The sequence below is a fragment of the Equus asinus genome, chromosome 4 (assembly GCF_041296235.1).
Source record: "Equus asinus isolate D_3611 breed Donkey chromosome 4, EquAss-T2T_v2, whole genome shotgun sequence".
NCBI classification, from domain to species: Eukaryota; Metazoa; Chordata; class Mammalia; order Perissodactyla; family Equidae; genus Equus; species Equus asinus.
In genome coordinates this window covers 109,663,206-109,683,207 of record NC_091793.1, presented here as the reverse complement: position 1 = coordinate 109,683,207, position 20,002 = coordinate 109,663,206, and the positions used below count along the sequence as shown (strand labels likewise).

Below are 20,002 nucleotides of genomic sequence, written 5' to 3'. Positions count from 1 at the left end.
AGCAGGTATCTATGATTTGCTCCCAGGTCTATCTGTCTCCAAAATTTGTGGTCTTAACTTTTTTAACAAAACTTAAGCCATATTAAACTAGCTGAACCACAATCACTTTTTAAAAATGAGTGGCAGAGTTAAAACTAAAATCCAAATGTCCTAAATTCTATTCTGAAGAACTTTTTTATTTTATTTTTCCAGATCTTTCCCTTGGGCATTAACTACATTGGCATCCAGTGCCATGTTGAAATATTATATTTTCCTCAACATATTAACAAAGATAATTCTTATCTAAAATCATTTAAAAATTGAAAAAAAAAGATTAACGTCTTATTGGTACACTGGTGGCCATAACTAAACAGTTTGCTATAGTATAGTGGTTAAAAAGAAGGATTTGGGAGCCAAATATTTGGGTGGTATCAAATCCACTCAAATCAAATACCTGGGTACTCAAATCCTGGTGGTATCACCTAATAACTTGTCCAATGACAAGAACAGTTACTTTCTGTGAGTTACTTTATCTAAAACATTGGACTAGTAATAGGACTGACTTTATAGGATTGTTGTGAGGATTATAAATTAATGAATTCATTAATTCACTTAGTGCCTGGCACACAGTAAGCATTCAATAAATGCTAACTCTTATTTGGAAGCCAAACCCATTAGCTAGAGTTTAAGGAACAAAATGGTACACAACGACAATAATAATATTTCAGCTCTGTAGTGTTTTATGGCTTTCTCAGCCCTTTGACACAAAATATCTCATTTGTCACCTCTAGTTCTGGCAGTGCCAAAGGAAACAGCATTATCATATCATTTCGTTAGAAATGGCATAATTAATGAAGTCAAGAGTGGCTGCAAAAAGCCTGCAATATTTCTGCATTTGTGTAATCTGGTTGTTATGGCAACCATTCCCTGTCAACAACCCTCTGCCAGGCAGGGAGAGACCCATTTTTGGAGCTGTCACAGCACATCTGTTTCTCTGCTCAGCTGATTAGCTCTTGTTTGCAACAACAAGCAGATGGAGGTAAAAAAGAAAAAAAAATTTTTTTAAAGAAGCAAATGTTTATTTTATCCACAAGTCTGCTTTCAAATACAGAAACAGACCTTTGGCTGTTTTAGGAAGATGCCGAGTAAACTGGATCCTCAATACATGGGCTGCTTCTCGCATTGGTGGCATTGCAAAACGTAGTCAACCTACAAATTATAGATGATTGGTCCTTCATGTGTGTCTTCTAAAATGATGTGTCTCACACTCCAATTTCAGTGTCTTCTTCCACCACGTCTCTGCATGTCTCTATTGTGTGAGCTACCTCAGTTAGCTGGCACACGTTTTCCAGGCTGAAAATCCAAGGAACACACTAAAGTGAAAGAGCAGACAACTGGTAGGGAGGCTAGGAAACCTGAATTCGAAGGCCAAGTCTGCCCCCTAACTAGCACAGAGACTATCTTCTCCCTGCCTTAGCCTCTTCATCTGTAAAATGAGACTTGTATTCCCATGCTCTCTGCAAAGCCAAACAGCTCCCTCCAGTAGTTACTAGGTGTGTGAATTTGGGCACAATGCCTCCTACACCTCTTTGAACCTCACTTTTTTCAGCAGTAAAATGGAGAAAATAATATCTATTATAGAGAGCTGTTGTGAGAATGAAATAAAATAATGTATTTAAAAAGCACAATCACAGTCCCTGGACATTAGCGAGTCCTCAGTAAGTAAAAGTTTCCTTCCCACTGTAAACTTGCTTAGAAGGCACAATATTCAAACCATGTGCCAATCAGCAGGCATCAGCAGGCTCACAGCACTAGAGCAGATCCTTGAGATCGCCTGCTTGCCAGACATCACCCCCTATAGTTACTGGACCGTTAGGAGGTCTGGTGTGTCCCAGGGAAAGAGACAGGCACCTCTGGTGGCCAAGGAGCACTCAAGGGGCTCAGGATGGCAGCCATTTTCCATGCAGAATGGAAGTGTTTCAATATTTTAACAACAAGCATGGCCACACCAGAGCATACCAGCTAACTATAAGGCATTATTTTAACGTAGTTTTACAAATGTCCTCAATAAAAAGAATAATGACAACTTTGGTTCATTTTATTGGTTCTCAGTCATTTATAAACATTCAGTTTAATTCTTCCCTACATGTGATGATGGGAAAAGAAGATTAAGAATCTACTACCTCTAACTCACTGCCATCACTATAAATAAACATAAACTAGGCTATATCCCTTTTTGCTACAGACCAGGATATTATGTGGCATGTGTTTGACGCAAATAACTGGCTGAGCAATACTAACACTGACAGTGGGCATAGTTGTACTGGAAATCCCTTAGTTCACTGAGTCACAACATATGGATTCCAGTCACTATCACCCACCTACCCATTCTGGGCCCCTGGACACTTAGCCTGGCAGCTTGCAGCAGTCACAGCCAGGGAAATTTAAGAACCTGGTTTTTTTTGTTTGTTTTGTTTTGTCTTGTTTTAATTGAGGCTATAACAGTTTATAACATTGTGAAATTTCAGTTGTACATTATTATTTGTCAGTCACCATATAAATGCACCCCTTCCCCCCAACCCCCTTCCCCCGGTAACCACTAAACAGTTCTCTTTGTCCATGTGTTTGTTTATCTTCCACATATGAGTGAAATCATGCAGTGTTTGTCTTTCTCTGCCTGGCTTATTTCGCTTAACATAATACCCTCAAGGTCCATCCATGTTGTTGCAAATGGGACAATTTTGTCTTTTTTATGGCTGAGTAGTATTCCATTGTATATATACACCACATCTTCTTTATCCAATCATCAATCAATAGACACTTGGGTTGCTTCCATGTCTTGGCTATTGTGAATAATGCTACTACAAACACAGGGGTGCATAAGTCTCTTTGAATTGTTGATTTCAAGTTAAGAACCTGGGTTTTTGACAGCTTTACTGAGCTGCTGAATCAACAAACTCTGGAACCACCTACCTCCACACTTACATGAAAAATTTAATTTCCTATTGTTTAAGTCATTTTGCTCAGGGTAATCTATTAAGCACATAGTTTCTATGTTGAATGTTTTTCTTTCCCTCTTAAAATAATCTTACCTGAGTCACAATATGCTACTGACATAGTCAGTTTGTAGAAAATTATACTGATCTTAACTTTTAGATTAACCCTTTTACTATGTCAGGCAATATTTCCCCAGTAGCATTATTTCAAAATACTATAACACTAAGGGCATCCCATAAAATTTTTCTTCTCCTACATTGCTGAGTTGATACCATTTTTACCAGTATTTTCCAACATTAGCAGCATCCAAATGAGACAGTAAGCAGAGATAAGTGGAGAGTGTTGACAATATGACAGTCAATCATGCTGCAGCTTCAAGCTGCCCCAGTGAACTGTGGGTTTGGACTGCTCATCAACATTTGACTGTGGTATAGTCACATTCCATTAGCTACCTGGTTTGTAGTTTAGCCTATCTGAATTAAATATTGCAGTTACTCAAGCTGGTGAAATAAAAATGGAAATGAAAATAGGAAAAGAATAATTTGGTTCAATTTCTCAAAAATAAAATAGGATCAAGCATCTTTCAGCTGCAATTTCAAAGTAAAAGCAAAGGTCACCTGCAATGGTTTTATTCCACTGGCCTTGATACTGCATGCATTGTTGTCGTATTTAATCTAAATACCACTTATTCACACAAGCAGAAGTGAAAGCATATTACGATCAATATACTATGCAGGCCATCATATAAAGACAATGTTCATTTGAACCATTACTGATTATACTTTCAAAGATTGCTCTTGACACAAAGCATTGCTCACGGAGGAGAGTATAAGTATGGAACTGAGCTGACAAATGGAAGATTGCTCCTGTGAACATTCTTATGAAGATTATGGAGTGAAAAGAGGCTGTGTTGGAAAAAGTAATTCTCTATTTGGAAAATTAAAATGTGAGGATTGTATAGGCCTAAGTCCCAAAAACTGTAGCCTGTGTCCCAGAGCATATTGGACACGGTCCCACATCCTGAGAGAATCTTTCAGGCATGCATGGAGCAACTGGACACTTGCTCCTAAAAGGCACTGTCAAGGTCTCCACACTGTAATCTGCCTACTCCTCAATATATCCACTACAGCATACAAGATGCAACGCTGGCTTTTCCCTGCTGAGAAAGGAACAAGTTCCAGGCAATTTGAGCAAAAAGAACCTCACCATAGACCACTTAACTGTCCCTTACTGAAACACCCTACATATTTAATTCAACCCAGCTGAATTTGAAAAGTCACAAACATCTCAGAAGAAATATACAAAGCCAAGGGCAGGCTTCTCTTATTTACACTTTGTGATTCTGAAAATATTAGCTTTCTGTGGATCAGAACAGTAACACCATCTTCTATGTTATGCCATCCTAAATATGTGTTAGGTGGCCTCAGTAATGCTTTCCTTTAAGAACAGATCAATCAAAATCTAGAGAAATTTGCTAATACCAATACTTGTAAAGCCCTCCTCAAACTACCCTCCAAATTCATCTTCTCCTTTGGCTTTTTTACCAATGGATTCATTCACCCAATAGATGCTTATTGAGCTCCTACTCTGTATCAAGCACTATGCTGAGAATTAGGCATCCAAAGTCCCTGCCAGAGCTTAGAAATCAGTTGGGAGACCTGCCTGCCAACAATTACAATGGAATGGTCATGGTGTGCTAAAGGAGGGTATCAAGGCTGCAGTGGAAATTTAGGGATAGGAGCCTTAAATTGGCCAGGGATTAGGAAAGGTTTCCTAAGGCAGCTACATTTGAGCTGAGACTTGAAGATTGAGATGGAATTTTCCAGGGCTCTGATAATATTTTTATTATTATTAACAATAATAATAATAATAAAATGGGAATAGTAGGAGTAAGAACATATTCTGGATCATCTGGATGACCATTTGCCACACAATTTCAGTGCCTACATTTATGTTTATTATTAAAGCAGCACCAAGTCAACAGAGATGTACCAGTTGGAGGCCAAAGGAATTGCTGTTTGAACAAAGAGACCATGCTAGATGAAATAGAGTAAAGTGGTGGGAGAATTGGGTCAACACATGGTACATGGTATGACAACATAACTCAGAATAAACTGTATTGTCATGCTCTGAAACATACACTGCAAAGGACAACTGAGTTTCACAAAACAATGTCACTTGTCTCATTAAATTAAAGCTGCTTACTTGAATGTTACTGCATTTCTAGTTTCTTCATAATACAATTTTTTTCCCATTTGGTTTTATAGTTCTATAAATATAAGTGAAAAGGAGTTTATGCTAGTTTCATGTTTTTTAAAACCTATTTAAGAAACATTTAAAATCTGAATCTGAAGGACTTTTCTTTTTCTTTAAAATAGGTCTGTCCATTACCCAAGTATGAGAGGGCCCTAAACAATGGGGAGCCATTGAAGAAATTTTAGCAGATTGGTCTGAACAAACTACTGTAACAGGAGACCACCATAGCAGTCACACAGAGGAAGGAGAGCTGTGGGGACAGACTGGAGACAGAAAGACCTCTAAGGAGATGACTGCCTAAGTCCTCTTACTAAAATAACCCATTTGCTTAATCCCAGAGAAATGCTCTCAGGCACAGACCAGAGCACTATAGAATTAAATCCTGACCTGACATGCAAAGCTGTACTTGTGTTTCAGAGTATGCCTCATTTAGCTGGAAGATTCTCCAGACTTCTACATGTGTCATCTCACAGAGAGTTCTGTGATGATGCCAGAACTAAATTAGGACCAAATCCCATGTTTTACTAGAGAGTCAACAAAGTACACAAGAGAACTTGCTATGTATCTGGTAACAAAAAATCACCAGGGCCACTGCATATATTCTGTAGGCCAACTAGAGCTGAAATCTGTCTCTTCAAAAAGTCATGTGCCACTGGTGCTGCATCTATCCAGTGAAGGCGACTTTTCCTAATTTACACAAAGGATGGATGAGCTTGCCAAGCTGTGCCCTTTGGAGAGAGCTGCATCTTCTGGAGGGGGCCCCTTTTCCTTATTGCATGAAGGTACCCTATGGGCTAGCTATGACTTAATCCTGCTTTTCTGAGTAAGCCTCATCATCATCACTCACCCAACCAAGACTCTTACAATTCAATAAGTATAAAGGATTTTCTTCTTCCCGAAAATTTTGTAAAGCATATGACTTTCCCATAAAAAGGCATAATACCAAGGCACTCAAGAAGCACAAAGAACAAAATGCCCCCACTTACCTCCGGGGCCATCCAGAATGGGGTGCCAACAGATGTGTTTCTCCGTAGACGTGTACTGGTAAGTTGAGCTGAGACGCCTATAAGAAAAGGGTGTCAGAATTCAGCAGTGAGCAGAGGATGATGCTAGACCAGGGGTTGGCAAACTTTTTCCATAAAGGGCCAAATAGTAAATATTTCAGGCTTTGTGGGCCATATGGTTTCTGTTACAACTACTTGATTCTGCCATTACAGTGTAAAAGCAGCCATAGACAACTCAGAAACAAATAAGTGTGGCTGTGTTTCCATAAAACTTTATTTATGGATGCATATAATTTTCACATGTCATAAAATATTCTTCCTTTGATTTTTTTTCACAACCACTTAAAAATGTAAAAAGCAGGGGCCGGCCTAGTGGCGTAAGGGTTAAGTTTGCAAACTCTGCATTGGTGGCGCGGAGTTCTCAGGTTTGGATCCCAGGTACAGACCTAGCACCGCTGATCAAGCCATGCTGTAGCAGCATCCCACATAAAATAGAAGAGGATTGGCACAGATGTTAGCTGAGTGACAATCTTCTTCAAGGAAAAAGAGGAAGATGGGCAACAGATAGTAGCTCATGGCCAATCTTCTAAACAAACAAACAAAATGAAACAAAAAAATGTAAAAACCATTCTTAGCTCACAGGCTACACAAAAACAGGAGTCAGGTCAGATTCGGCTGACAGGCTGTAATTTGCCAACCCCTGTGTGGGAACATTTATTGCTCTATCTAAACCACTAGAATATTTTTTTTTCCTAATGAACATTCCTGTCTATATTGCTGCAAAATCGGAATCAAAAGACAAACATCAACAACTAGGATCAAGCTAAAATATCTTCCTATTTCCAAAATATTTCAGGTGACTTCTTTCTTAAAATGGTGCATTTTATGGAGGAAGAAAATTGGCATGTATTATCTATAATGGAGCATCAGTGTAGACATAAAATTTTTTCAGTGCCTTATCTTACCTAGAAGCCTGGACACCTGGCAAGAAAACTATGTTTGTCAAATGGAAAAAGAAATCGACTAATAATATTATTATCCAGGGCTCAATGTTGAGGACCTGAATTTTAATATACTTTCAATGTACTTTATCTGTCTTAGTCTTCAGCCAGCTCTCTTTTTATACCACAAGGGAATAAAGTGGAAGTAAAGATACACCAGATTAGGAGTCAGAAGACCTGTTTTCCATTCCACTTAGACCTTTTCCTAATCGTATGACATTGAGCAGACCAACTCACTCTGAGCCTCAGTTTTCTCATCTTCAAACTGGGGATAATGATACTGTTGACAGCTAACCCAGAGGGCTTTTCTTAAGATCAAATAAGGGAACAAATGTGAAAATGATTTTTGAGTTGTAGTTTACAAATATAAGGTATTCTTTTGTACCAAGCAGGAATCTAACGCAGCCCTTAAGAGAATGACAGGGCTGCCACTAACGTTGATGACAAGAACTTAGAAACCTGGATACAAGTGCTTATTAGCCAAAGAAACACCTTTGAAACATCTGGCATAGATTTGCCAAGGACCCAAGGGTTGCTTTTTGGGGGTAGTTGATGTGTTAGCCACTTGCATTCTCTTTCTTAGAAAGCCAAAGAGGGCTCTCTAAATTCTATTGGCTATGGATAATTTCCTATTTCACCAAGTCCTCAGCTACAATTTTGGTAAAAATCAACCATACTTTTCTGGTTTTAATTTCTAGAAATTTCTTTCTCAGCAACTGGAAGTTCATGAACTTCTACTGGAAAGATTAGGAGCCTTTACCTTCATGCCAAATTGCAAAGCTGGTAAGTAGATAAATCAGTATTAATCCCCATCCTCATCCTTCTAGGCTCTTTCCCTCATAACATACTCACTGTCCCCAGGATCATGTGAAAAATACATATTTGATATTATATACACAGCACATTCACAGATTTATACCATTCTTTACATAGAAAGAGGAGCATAAGACTTGAACAAAGTGCCCCTCTGCTATTTTTCTTTGCTTGCTCTTATAGACCAATACACCTAAAATTACATCATTTATTTGTGAGTAATTTCTTCTAAGCAAATGATTCACTGTTACATTTTAACACCAAACCCTTTCTTACAAATAAAACAATCAAGGCCATCAATCTTTTCTCCTAGTATGTTGGCATTAATAAGGAATATTTTTAAAAGTGCTTCTATAAATGTTTTCTCATTATTTGGAACAATCATGCTGAAGTGCTAACTGTTGTTTAACTCATTTTGAAGACTAAACCATTCAATAAACTTAAAAAGGAAAACCAAATGGTTTGTTGGTTTGTGGAATATCAATACATGACTGTCGGCAAGGAGATATTCAATAGTTCTCTGGCTTTAGGTGATATTACTCTGCATTTCCTCTCACACTTCCACTTCCTGTTAATATTTCCAGTTCAACCAGCCTCACATGTAGCAGCAATAAACACAATTTAAAGGGATTTTAGCTGCCAGATCCAAAGGACTAGTCTACCTTCTGCTCACTGGCAATAACTATGCCTAAGGCTAGAGAAAGTCATTTGAAAGACCAAACTGCTTTCTCTTTTCATATGCAAAAGAAGAAATCACAAAATGTAAATTATAGACAATTTCCCTGAGATGTGAAATTCTTACCAGAAAACTGAAAAGTTTTTCTGTCAATTTCTTCTTTTGAAACACTTTTATTTTCTATCTTTAATAAAATAGCTTCTAAAGCTGAAAATAGATTAACAAACAGCATCTCCTACGGTGATCCATCTGGTAAACCTCCCACTCTCCAGCCTGTGTTTGACTGGAAAAGTCCCTCTGCCTGTGGCGTAGCAGAGAGGCCCCAGTCTACTAAGATTGTAATAAACTATCGCCTTTGGCTAAACTGCACACATCAACAAAACAAACGACAAGCAGTCATTACCAAAGTCAACGAGCTTAACTCCTCCTTCTGTTGTCAGAAGAATGTTATTCCCCTTGACATCACGGTGGATGATTCGGTTGTTGTGCAAATGCTGAAGGCCCTGCAAGGCATGCCACCACCAAATAACAGGAAGGAGAAAGGGAAAATTTGCAAGGTTATTTTAAAACAATTACCCTACTATTAAAAAGCCTAATGTGAGTCCACATTTGGCTACACCTCCCTGCTGTTATACATCTTGCATATTTTAGGGTCGTTTCCCCTTGTTAATATGCAATAGGGATCCAAGTGACGACAAATTGCCCCCTCTGCTGTCAACCCCAGCTTGACGGCCATTCTTACCAAGAGAGCCCCGTATAAGATGTATGAGATCACTGCTTCGTCCAACCGCTGGCCACACCTGAGGAGACCTTTGACAAGCTCAGTGACCGAACCCCCGTTACACAGCTGCAAGAGGAGGTGCCGAGGAGAGAGAGAGAAAGCAGGAGACACATACAAAAAGAAAAGAAAAAGATGTTAAGAAGAAAAGCCCACTGATTACCGACCCAACATAGTAAATTTGCAGATCATAAAACTCCAGGTCAGAATAATTAAATTTCAAATTTCCATTAGAGTCAAATCTAGTTCTGTGTGTGTATGTGTGTGAGAGAGTGTGCAAATTTTTTATTCAAGGTGATGATTTATGAATGAAAGGGCAAGTCCAAAAAGTTGATTTTTTAATTGTCAAGTGAAATATGAAAGCACACTTCGTTATTTAGAAACTTGGGATAGAGAAAGCATGTAAGTAATCATGGTGACTTATTGGACATTTTACATGAGTACTGTCTATTTTTTTAAAAACATACATTTTGAGAATAAGAAAAGACTGGAAGAGGCAAGATGGATGCCCTGCCCTTGATACCTAGGAGGGAATAAATTTCATTTCAAACCTTCCTGTCTCCAGTGCTGGCACGGCAGGCATCAGAAGCCCAACCAGCAGCTCTTTCTGGAATTGCCACTACATGTCAAATTTATGGAGTGGAGTTGTGTCATATGCACATTTAACTTTCTCACAGTCAACTTTAGGCATTTAGCAACTTTATGCTCTTCTCTTTTGATTTCCCCTGTAATTAAAAACACTGTAAAAGTATATCCTGCGTATTTGTTCTTTGTTACATATAGTACATTACTGAGATTCGAGAGTACATAAACCAGGTAGACTATACTTTTGCAGCAATTTAAGGATTTTCAAAGATAATTTTTACCAACTGCAGAAGTCAGTGTGCAGGTTTGGGTTTGCTACCTGCCATCCTAAATCAAGGATTCTTAACTGGTTTGAATAGGGCATGTAAATACCTTGAAATTGTAGGCAGCATGTTGTATATGCACCTTGCATTTTTCTGCTGAGAAAATTCAGAGCTTCTGTCAGATTCTCAGAGCCTTCCTTTCCTTATAAAGGTTAAGATTCTGCTTTAGAGACTTAAGTTTCCTCCTGACACTTTGCAATTTGGGAAAGAGTTAACTAGTGAATAGTGGGGGGTCCTTTGGGTTGTGCTGCTTGAGTCAATGGGCTTTTTGTAAGCAAGGAAATCTGAGGGAGCATAGATTAGCATCTTTCCTAAAAGAAGACAACTCTTTATCAAGATAATAATACATTAGGATCTATTCAATTCTAATTATGAACATCTGCAACGTTTAGTAAAGAGTGAACAGATGTTTTTATTTGACGTGTTTATCATTCCCTGCTACAAATGTGGCAAAAACCTTGAAAACACGTTAGAAATCAGGATAACCTGGAACTGAATCTGCCCATGTTTTTATCATTTAGATTGATCATAAGGGACAGTATGTGACTAAAAATCTAAGATAGTATTAGGGAATCTTTAAAACTAGGCTAAAATGACTCTCTCAGAAATGATTTAGGAGGGACGCTAGAAACAGTGAAACACATTGAAGGCTATGATGGTCCCGTGAGTTTGGAAGTATATAAGGCGACTGAGGAATTCACTCTCTGCCAATATTAGGTTTAACTCGCAACTCAACACCAATGGCCCTGATGGCCATAACACTGAGTACCAGGCTAACGTCTTCCAAAGGATTCTACATTGTTTCCATTTCAACTATGTCTCACACGACCCTGAAAGGGCAAATAACATTCTAGGTTAATTCTAATACCCTTTTGAGCAATGAATAAACTTTCAGTGCCATGATTCATAGAATAGTCTTAAAAGCTAAGCTTTAGTTAGACACAAAATAATTTTCTCAGGACTCCCCAAACTAGATTCTATATTTCAAGGGACAAAAATTAGAGAATTGACCACAGAGTCAACTGATGATCAGGGAAGAATGCTGGACATAACATAAGGAAGTTTTCACCCCAAAAGAAGAAGAGCACTTCTGCGGCTGGGGACATGGAGCTTGGAGAGCTTGAGAGAACAAGATTAGAGTAAAGATGTTCCTCTTTGAGAGTCTGCATAAGGGGTTAATATAATAATAGAAACTGCAGTTTCTTATGACTCTCTTCCCATCTGGAAATCTAAAGGGAGACCTCCTCACAGGGCCTTCATGCCAACAAAGGGGTGTCCATGCTGAGTGGAAATGGCAGCAGGGTATGATGAGGCCAACCAAGCCTGGGGTTATAAGGACGGTTCCCTATGGCCTGCTCATGACTTGCTCCTGCACTTCACCTACAATTCAGAACTTTATGCTCCATTTGGGGTAAGGGATAAGACTAGTGTTTGAATGAGAAGGACAAAGAGGGTGAGGACCTCAGGATAGAAAAGAGTATCAGGGACTACGGACATGGGGAGATACTAAAGGCAAGCAGTACAAGGACTTGGGGGTTACCACACAGCTCAGAAGCCCTGACCTAACTGCCATCACTATACATGAGCATCTGCTTGTACTCAGGTCCAGATGCCACCCAGGGAGAAGGGAAGGGAAGAGAGAGAGAAGAGGCCCTAATAAAACTGAGTCCTTACCCAAATGACTGAACTTTGAACTGGACTGTGAAAATGTGTGATAAATACTAGACTTTGCCCCTTCCCAAAGCCACTCAGTTGGACTAAGTTTAACAGAATGAGTTAAAACCAGCTGTCTCTTCTAGGCAGGCTGGGGGCTCAAGAACAAAGTTGAGTTCAGTTATTGACAAGAAATTACCTCTTTGTTCTCAACAGTTTGTGATTGTCCAGTTTATTACTCATTATTCAATCGTGAATACGACACAGTCCCTGTGAGTTAAAGAGCTCATGACCAATAATGGAGACATAAGTAGAGTATGGTATGTGGAAGCAGGGGTGTGCCTAAGAGAGTGTGGTGACACTGATGCAGGAATGCTGAACTCTGCTGAGGTAGGGTAAAGAGCGGACAGTCTGGGAAATCTTCCCAGAGGATGTAACATTTACAATGAGTCTGAAGGACAAATGAGTTTTTCGGCAGGTGGACAAGAAGGGGAAGGGCATCCCTGGAAAAGGAATATCATGTGCAAAGGAAAGGAGCACAAAAGAATGAGGGGTGTGTTTGTGTGTGTCTGTGAGTGTATGTGTCTGTGTGTCTCTCTGTCTGTCTGCATGTGTATGTGTGTGTGTGATTTCTAAATATTCTGTTACTGTTGGGACAAAGGGTACCAGGATCCTAGGGTAGGGAGATGGGGAAGGAAGGTGGGGAACAGGGAATGACAAGTGTGCCCTGCTAAGGAGTATGGGCTTTATTACTATACTCACGCATATTATAACACCATAATATACCATTAGATAAGAAGAGTAAGCTATTAACAAGGTTTAGGTAGCAGGTCTCTGTTCAGATCTGCATTCCAGAGAGATGACTTGGGCAGCAGATTGGAGGGTGAATAGGAAAGGAAGATACCAGGAGCTGGGCACCTTTGGGAGTGTTGAAGAAACCAAAAGAGGCAGGGTCAAAAAGTCAACAGTCATGATGACGAAGAGAAGGGGACAGAAATAGGAGGCTTTTGTGAGGTAGAATTGACAGGAATTTCTAATCAACTGGATGTGAAAGGTTAAGAAGAGAGAGAGTATAGGGATATTGTGAGAATAAGGGAATATCAATAAAGTTCTTTGATCCTCTAAATCCAAGGCAGTAATAGGAAGGCAAGGCACTAGAGCACCTTCATGAGAACCTCTCTTCAGCCTGGTTCCTGTCTCAGGGAGGCACATGCTTTACTGAATTGCAAGTGCACTATTAAAATTCTACCCAGAGAAAATTTAAATTAAATGCTGAGTGCTGATCCAAACTAAGTCAACCCTAGAATTTTTCCCTGAAACCTCTTAAGTCTCTCTCCTGTTCTACTTTTTTATTTTTTTTCTGCTTTTTTCTCCCCAAATCCCCCCAAAACATGGTTGTGTATTTTAGTTGTGGGTCCTCCTAGTTGTGGCACGTGGGATGCTGCCTCAACGTGGCCTGATGAGTGGTGCCATGTCCATGCCCAGAATCCGAACCCGCAAAACCCTGGGCCATCAAAGCGGAGTGCACGAACTTAACCACTCGGCCACAGGGCCAGCCCCTCTCCTGCTTTATTTTAAGTGGGGCCATTTCTGCAATAGAAGCCTAGTCAGAGACATTTTATATAGCTAGCCAAGTTAGAAACTTTCTTCAAAACTGTGGAACCTATGAAGAGATTAAGGGCAGCCATCTTGTCAGCAGGATCAAAACTCAGCTGTGGATTTAAGAACAACAAAAGGATCTTACTCAGTCCATGTCTTGTGTTCACTAAATGTCAGAGTTTAAGAATTGCCTGACTTCCCATGATTCACAGAAACATAGAATTAAAGTGCTCAGGGCACCTTTAGAGGAAGCTGTCCTGTGAAGTTGATAATCCCTCCAGCAAGGTTTGAAAGGGCAGCCCATAGGTTATAGAGAAAAGATTTGGGGTATGTGGATATAAAAAAAAGGAAAGCAGGCACACACTGACAATCGTCTAACCGGGGTAAATGTTCAATGAAATGGACTAAATGTTCCAAAAGCATGACAAGGAATTACATTTAAATGGATCAAATAAAACAATCCCCTTAAGTTGAAAGAAGGCAACCAAGTCTCCTGCCCAACCCCAGAGGGTTGGCACATGCAGTCCTTTATTCCCACCCACTCTACCAGCCATCAGATTCAAATACAGAGGTGTGTCTCCTCCCTTGCATTCCTCCCTATGCCCTCAGCATTCAGCAAATGTGGCAGCTGAATGCATCTAGAATTTAATGAGTGCTTTGCTCCAAACCAAGAAAAATAGAAAAATCATTTACATTCCACATCTATTTTCCAAAACATTGTTGAATATTGATTCAATCACAGTATGTGCATTTGCTAAGATGGTCATAACCTCAAGCAATAAAATGTTCCTTGCTCAATAAGCCATTAACTTTCTTTCACGTTATTAAAGAATGGCCCATGCAACACAATCACCAGACCTTTTAATCTAGTCAAAGCTCCAACTTGCAAGTAGATTCTGTACTGGCTTGCTGATTTGACCAGTCAGATTGCAGAATTAAGAGGAATTTCTTTTCAGTGCCCTTTTGTTCAGGGGACCTTGTCTTGCAAGGGTGTTAGGTTCTACAGAGGGCATAAAACAAAGGTCAAGAATTGTCAAAATTACTCTATAAGATGGCTTAGGAAGCACGGTATTGGACACTGTTCACCTCTCAGTAAGGCCATAACAACATATTTTTCCTCCAGACTGTTGGGACAGATGGTGTCTATTTTACTGATTCCACATAAAGTCACTGGCTTGCACCTAGAAGAATGAAAACTATGTCACTTGAAACCCTAGAGTTCCAGTCAGAGTGGGGAGATACCCACACCACAAGAGGCAGGTGGGCCCCAAGACTCCCACTTCCCAGCCCAGTCTCTCTCCAGGACACATGCTTAATGAGTAGAATGGGTGGCAGAATCACTCCCACTCTCAGCTTCTCACTCTCTCTGGCTTTGGCTGAACACATATAGCACTTGTACATGGGATGCAACTCTGTTGCATTTCAAAGTTCTTCCTCTCCACTCCCAAGTGTTCTGTACCTTCCTCCTGAACGCAGCACTCCAGTGACTCTCATTCTAGAAACCTGCCAGAACCTGCCAGAACCTGCCATCTGAGTCAGGGTTCAATGCTCCAGTGTCTTCTAACCATCTCTAGCCAACCAAAACTTACCAATCCTGTCTTCCAGACCATCAGAGTCCTGCTATGATCCTGATTTGTTAATGTGATAAACTTGACAAATTTGATTCATGCCACAACATCAATAGGTGAAAAATGGTTTAAAGTGTTAACTTGCAATGATATTCAGGCCTAGATTGGACTTTCTAGGGTCTTACATAAGTGCAAAAACTGGACAGAGGAATCTTTTTTTCCCCTCTGGATTAGATACTGAACTTTTAAATAGATCTCTGGGAGGAAAAATAGATTTAAAAAACTGATTCTTTTATCTGGTTTAAAAATATAAGGAGTATTTTTTTTTACTTTACAGCCTCATTTACTAGTACTCTAAACTCTAAACCATTCCTTTTAAGTTGAACACATGATTCATGCTGAAATTAATAGTATGTACCTGATGAAGGTTTTATAGTGAAAGGAAAAAAGAGAAAATATAGTTCATGCCTTAGCACATAGTAGGTATTTTTTCTGAGTATTGTGTTTTTCTTAAAGGTCTAACTTCTTACTATTTCATTTAGGTAAGAGATAATAGGACTTACAGATTTTTCAAATTTAATATTAATTTAGAATAAAACTTATCCACAAATTTCCCAAAACATTCTTATGTATGAGTGTTTCTCTCCATATCTTTCTAATGTAGTAGGTGTCTGTCATGAAAGAGAGTTTTGGTTTGCTTTCTGCTAATAATTAGTAATGAATTTCAGAAACGACATTTTTATTTGCTTTTGTTTTCAGAGTAGTGGTGATTTAAGAGGGTTAATAATAACTTTTTTCTATCCTTCAGAATTGCTCCGTGGAATAGCTTCTCACTGGTCCTTTGATCGCATTTGGTAAGGAAAGAGCAAAGGCAACATAAATTTAATCTCAATACACAGCAGATGAGGAGAACAATACTAAACAGATCATAATTATATTGTGTGAGTCTCCTAAAGCACTCCTAAAATAGCTGCAGAGGGAGCAAAACAAAACAGTCAGGGTGCTCTGTGGACCATCATCACCTTCCAGCTCTGTGTGTGTGTGTGTCTGTGTGGGTGGGTGGGTGGGTGGGTGGAACCGGAACTTCTGCCATCCCAGGCAGAGTTCCCACATCTGTGTTCCCGGGACATGGCAGACAGTGCCACAGGCAGCAGCAGCACGTGATGGGAGCAAAGTGCTGAAGTGTGGCTCCCCCTTCAGTTCTGCCAGTTAACCCATTATGTGACTGTAGGCATGTCACTCCTTCTCTGGGCCTTGTTCCTCAAAAGAACACTAGCGGAGTGACCTTAAGGAAGGCCAAGGCTCCTGCCAGCTCTAGGAGCCCGGGAATCCCTGTACCTATAAGCATATTGGAGGCACTGGGCACACTTAACCACTCAGCAGCCTGGCCCATTTCAGATGGCCCATTTCAGGACAGAAAAGACTGAGGACATTAACTTCATACCACCAATTTTGGCATGGGCCAAAACAACCTGCAAAAGGCATAAAGCACATAAGCACATTGTATTGCTAAGGTATGAATAATTCAGTGTCCCAGGGCAGCCTCATTATATGCCCGTGGTAACCCTGAAAAAACATGAGAGTCTGTAGGGGAGTATTTGCAAAAGACTCAGTTCATAATTCTGGGCTCCTTCTCATCTTTCAAGGCCATACACAGCCCTTTCTGGCTGAAGATATATGAAGAAGAAGAAGAATATAATCAGAGACCCTAGGAACAATACTTTTCATGTCCCAAGAAAAGCAGCATTTAAAAAATTAATGTTATTCTAGAGCTTCACTGGCAGGATAAAATTCATAACATTCTCAAGGAGGGGGTGGGGAATAATAAAATCCAAAAGATGATACTATGAGAACGTTATATGACTTAAATACCCAAGTAAACAGACAAAGATGATTTCTGAAAACCAAAACCCCTTATATCTTTATATTCTGAGGAAGGCAAATGATGTGACAGAAGTGTTCAAACTAGTTTCCCTGAAGATTATCCCATTTGAATATAACAAATGAATTCCCCATACATGGTTGCCATGGCAGCAAGGATATACTGTTCCATGTCCAGGCCCTCCCAGAGCCAAATGGAAGATTCAGACAAGAGATGCCAGATGGTGAATTAAGGGCTGGTCTCTCCTTTGGTGCTTCTCTCTTAAAGCTTTCACATGTATCCACATGGTCTTGGATCACATATGTGACCTCAGGAACGGAGGCATGTGCTTCTTCAGAGGGATGGAGTTCAGAACAATCAGGGTAGGCCTGGTGAGCATGAGGCAATAGACCTGTCCTAATATGCTAATTTCATATATTGTCATCACTGTGTCTTTGTCATTTAATCCCATGGGGGAATTCCCTATTTACAGGGAATTGATTCTTTCCCACCTCGTTACACACATTCATTCCCATTAATAAGGGAGGAAAAACGCAGGACTACAATGAATACAGGTGGTGTTCCCTTCAGATTCCCTCTTTAGGAGCAGATGCTGCCAGGAACATCAGCTGCTCCCTGGTCCAGCTCCCAGCCTCATTTCTCAACAGGAATTGCACCCAGCTACAGGGAACTGCCTCCTCCAAGGACACATCCCCTCCCAGGATTGCACACAGCCAATGATTGGCTGATGCAGAGACATACTGCAGGACGCTTCAAGAGCATCCCTTCTTCATCTCCCCAAGGATGGGCTGAGGCCTCTGTCATAAACACATTGCTGTTCAATGTCTCCCTTGCCCAATCCTGCCTTCCTCACTTCCTTCCAGGTCTATCTCCTACAAGAACTCTCCAATAAAGCTGCCATACACAACTCTCAGAAACTGTTTTCAGGGAACCCAATCTAAAATGAGGATTAATGAACATGAATAGGCTAATTCAAATTTGGCAACCAAGTAAATCTTGGGTTAACAATTCTTGAAAATGATTTGAAATCAATTAGAACATGTTTTCTATAAAATATTCCCAGTTTAGGGAAGAAAATAACCTTTTCCAACTGTATTCCTATATTCACTGTATTATACGAAAAGATTATTAAACTTGTGAAGCGGAGAAACAAGAACATTTTCAGCACACAGCCTATGAGTAAGAACTGTGCAGGAGAACACCACATTTGGTAAGGTACCTGTGACGTGCAGGAGGGACTGACTCCTCAAATGTGTATCTTATAGTGCTTAAGCAACAATGCATCTGCTTGCCCCTGGTGCTCTTTTTGAATTGATGGTTACCCAATGGGAGCCTCTTACCTCCAGAACCAGCCACAGCTGTCCTCCCACACAGTGATCCGCTTTGTAAAACATCCCATAAAACTTTACAACATTGGGATGATTAGGAAGAAACTGCAAAATGTTGTATTCTGCCTCAATCTCTTCATCCATATCCTACACAGGGTGAAAAATGCATGCTGGATTAAGCCTAATGTGTGAGGAAGGGTACAGGTATGACATCATGATCAAGTAGTCACTTAATAAAGCACATTTATTCTATATTTTTAATGTCATCATTACCATATCCTAAAACAACCTAACAATGGATAGTCAGGTCCCAACTAAAACCTTCTAATTACTATTACATGAATAAAAGGTCTTCATTATATTCTTTTATCTTCAGCAATACTATTATAAATATTTTTTTTAATTTAAAATATTTGAATTTTCAAAGCACTTAAGGAGAAGTAGCTCGAAGCGACCCAACCAGGATAGGACTCTTATAACCTGACTGTGCAAAAGAGTGTACAGCATTATAACCTCAGTGTTCAGTGCTCTGAAATAAAATGCCATGCTAAGATGATCAAATACCACAAGTCTGAGTCACTTTGTAAATCACAGAGAGCCCAGCCTCTGTATAAGGCCAATGCATCGTTTTTTCCAAAAGAATAACTTTTGAAGAGCTCAGAGGTCCAAAACTAAAACAACAGTAAAAAGGGCAAGAAAGAGAAAATCAAGGAGAGTTTTTAACTCCAAGTGGAGTCCCTTCATTCAGATGACCTGACAAATCATAACTCATTTTGAGATTTCATGCCAAGTTTCATGAAAATTATCCTTAGAACCAAGAAAAAAGTTGAAAGCAAAATGTGCATGAAATACTATATTGTGTACAGTTTACCACTGTTACTTACACTGATTGGATCCAGAATTTTTACCGCAGCCAGGCTCCCATCTCTCTTGTTAGCTACCTTGTAGACCTTGCCATAGGTGCCTTTACCTATGGTCTCTATAATTTCCCAGGTATCGGTGGGATCTGGAAGCGATTCAAGTCCAAGCATCGTGGGACTGTAATGAAACAATCCATACAGAGTTTTCCTGGTGGGGAGAAAAGTTTTTTATGTGCAACAGATCAAAGGATTAGGGGCAGGGGGCCTGTGAAACAAGAATATTTTTATTTCTTAGCCAGCAACCTTGTGGTACTTTTTCTCTTTTTTTTCCCCTTCTGTTTTAAGCAGATTTTTTTAAAAAAAGGATTTGAAGCCTCCTTAAGAAATAGGGATAGAAGATAGAGGGGTGGGCAACATGACTCTGAAGCATCTTTAAAAACACAATTCTAAAAGGGGATATTAGATCCATACTACAGGAGGGAACAAAAGGGCCAAAGAAGATGTCCGGTCGTGACTAGATAGTTAGCATTCCAGGTTGCTGAGTGGGAGCTGCTGCTGCTGCTGCTGCCAGGGAAAATGGCTGAAAGCCATAGGTCTAAGTTCTTTGTGCCCAGGTTATGGTAACCTTGACCTCCCTGATGGTCACTGGAAACCGGTATCCAACCTCTATGTACAAAGCGTGGGCTGTTAGGAAGGAGGA

At 39.9% G+C, this 20,002-nt stretch overlaps 1 protein-coding gene across 7 annotated transcripts in view; it reads right to left on the bottom strand.

Moving 5' to 3' along the window:
• Window positions 1-20,002, bottom strand: part of MYO3B (myosin IIIB) — a 414,167-nt gene that overhangs the window by 383,285 nt on the left and 10,880 nt on the right. For all 7 annotated transcript variants that reach the window (XM_044768737.2, XM_070508081.1, XM_070508082.1 and 4 more), the window contains exons 2-6: window positions 19,327-19,510; window positions 18,455-18,589; window positions 9,469-9,573; window positions 9,130-9,229; window positions 6,219-6,295 (exon numbers count right to left, since the gene is read on the bottom strand). In XM_044768737.2, coding sequence (XP_044624672.1) covers window positions 6,219-6,295; window positions 9,130-9,229; window positions 9,469-9,573; window positions 18,455-18,589; window positions 19,327-19,473 — 564 coding nt within the window. In that variant the 5' untranslated portion in view covers window positions 19,474-19,510. The remainder of the gene's footprint in view (window positions 1-6,218; window positions 6,296-9,129; window positions 9,230-9,468; window positions 9,574-18,454; window positions 18,590-19,326; window positions 19,511-20,002) is intronic.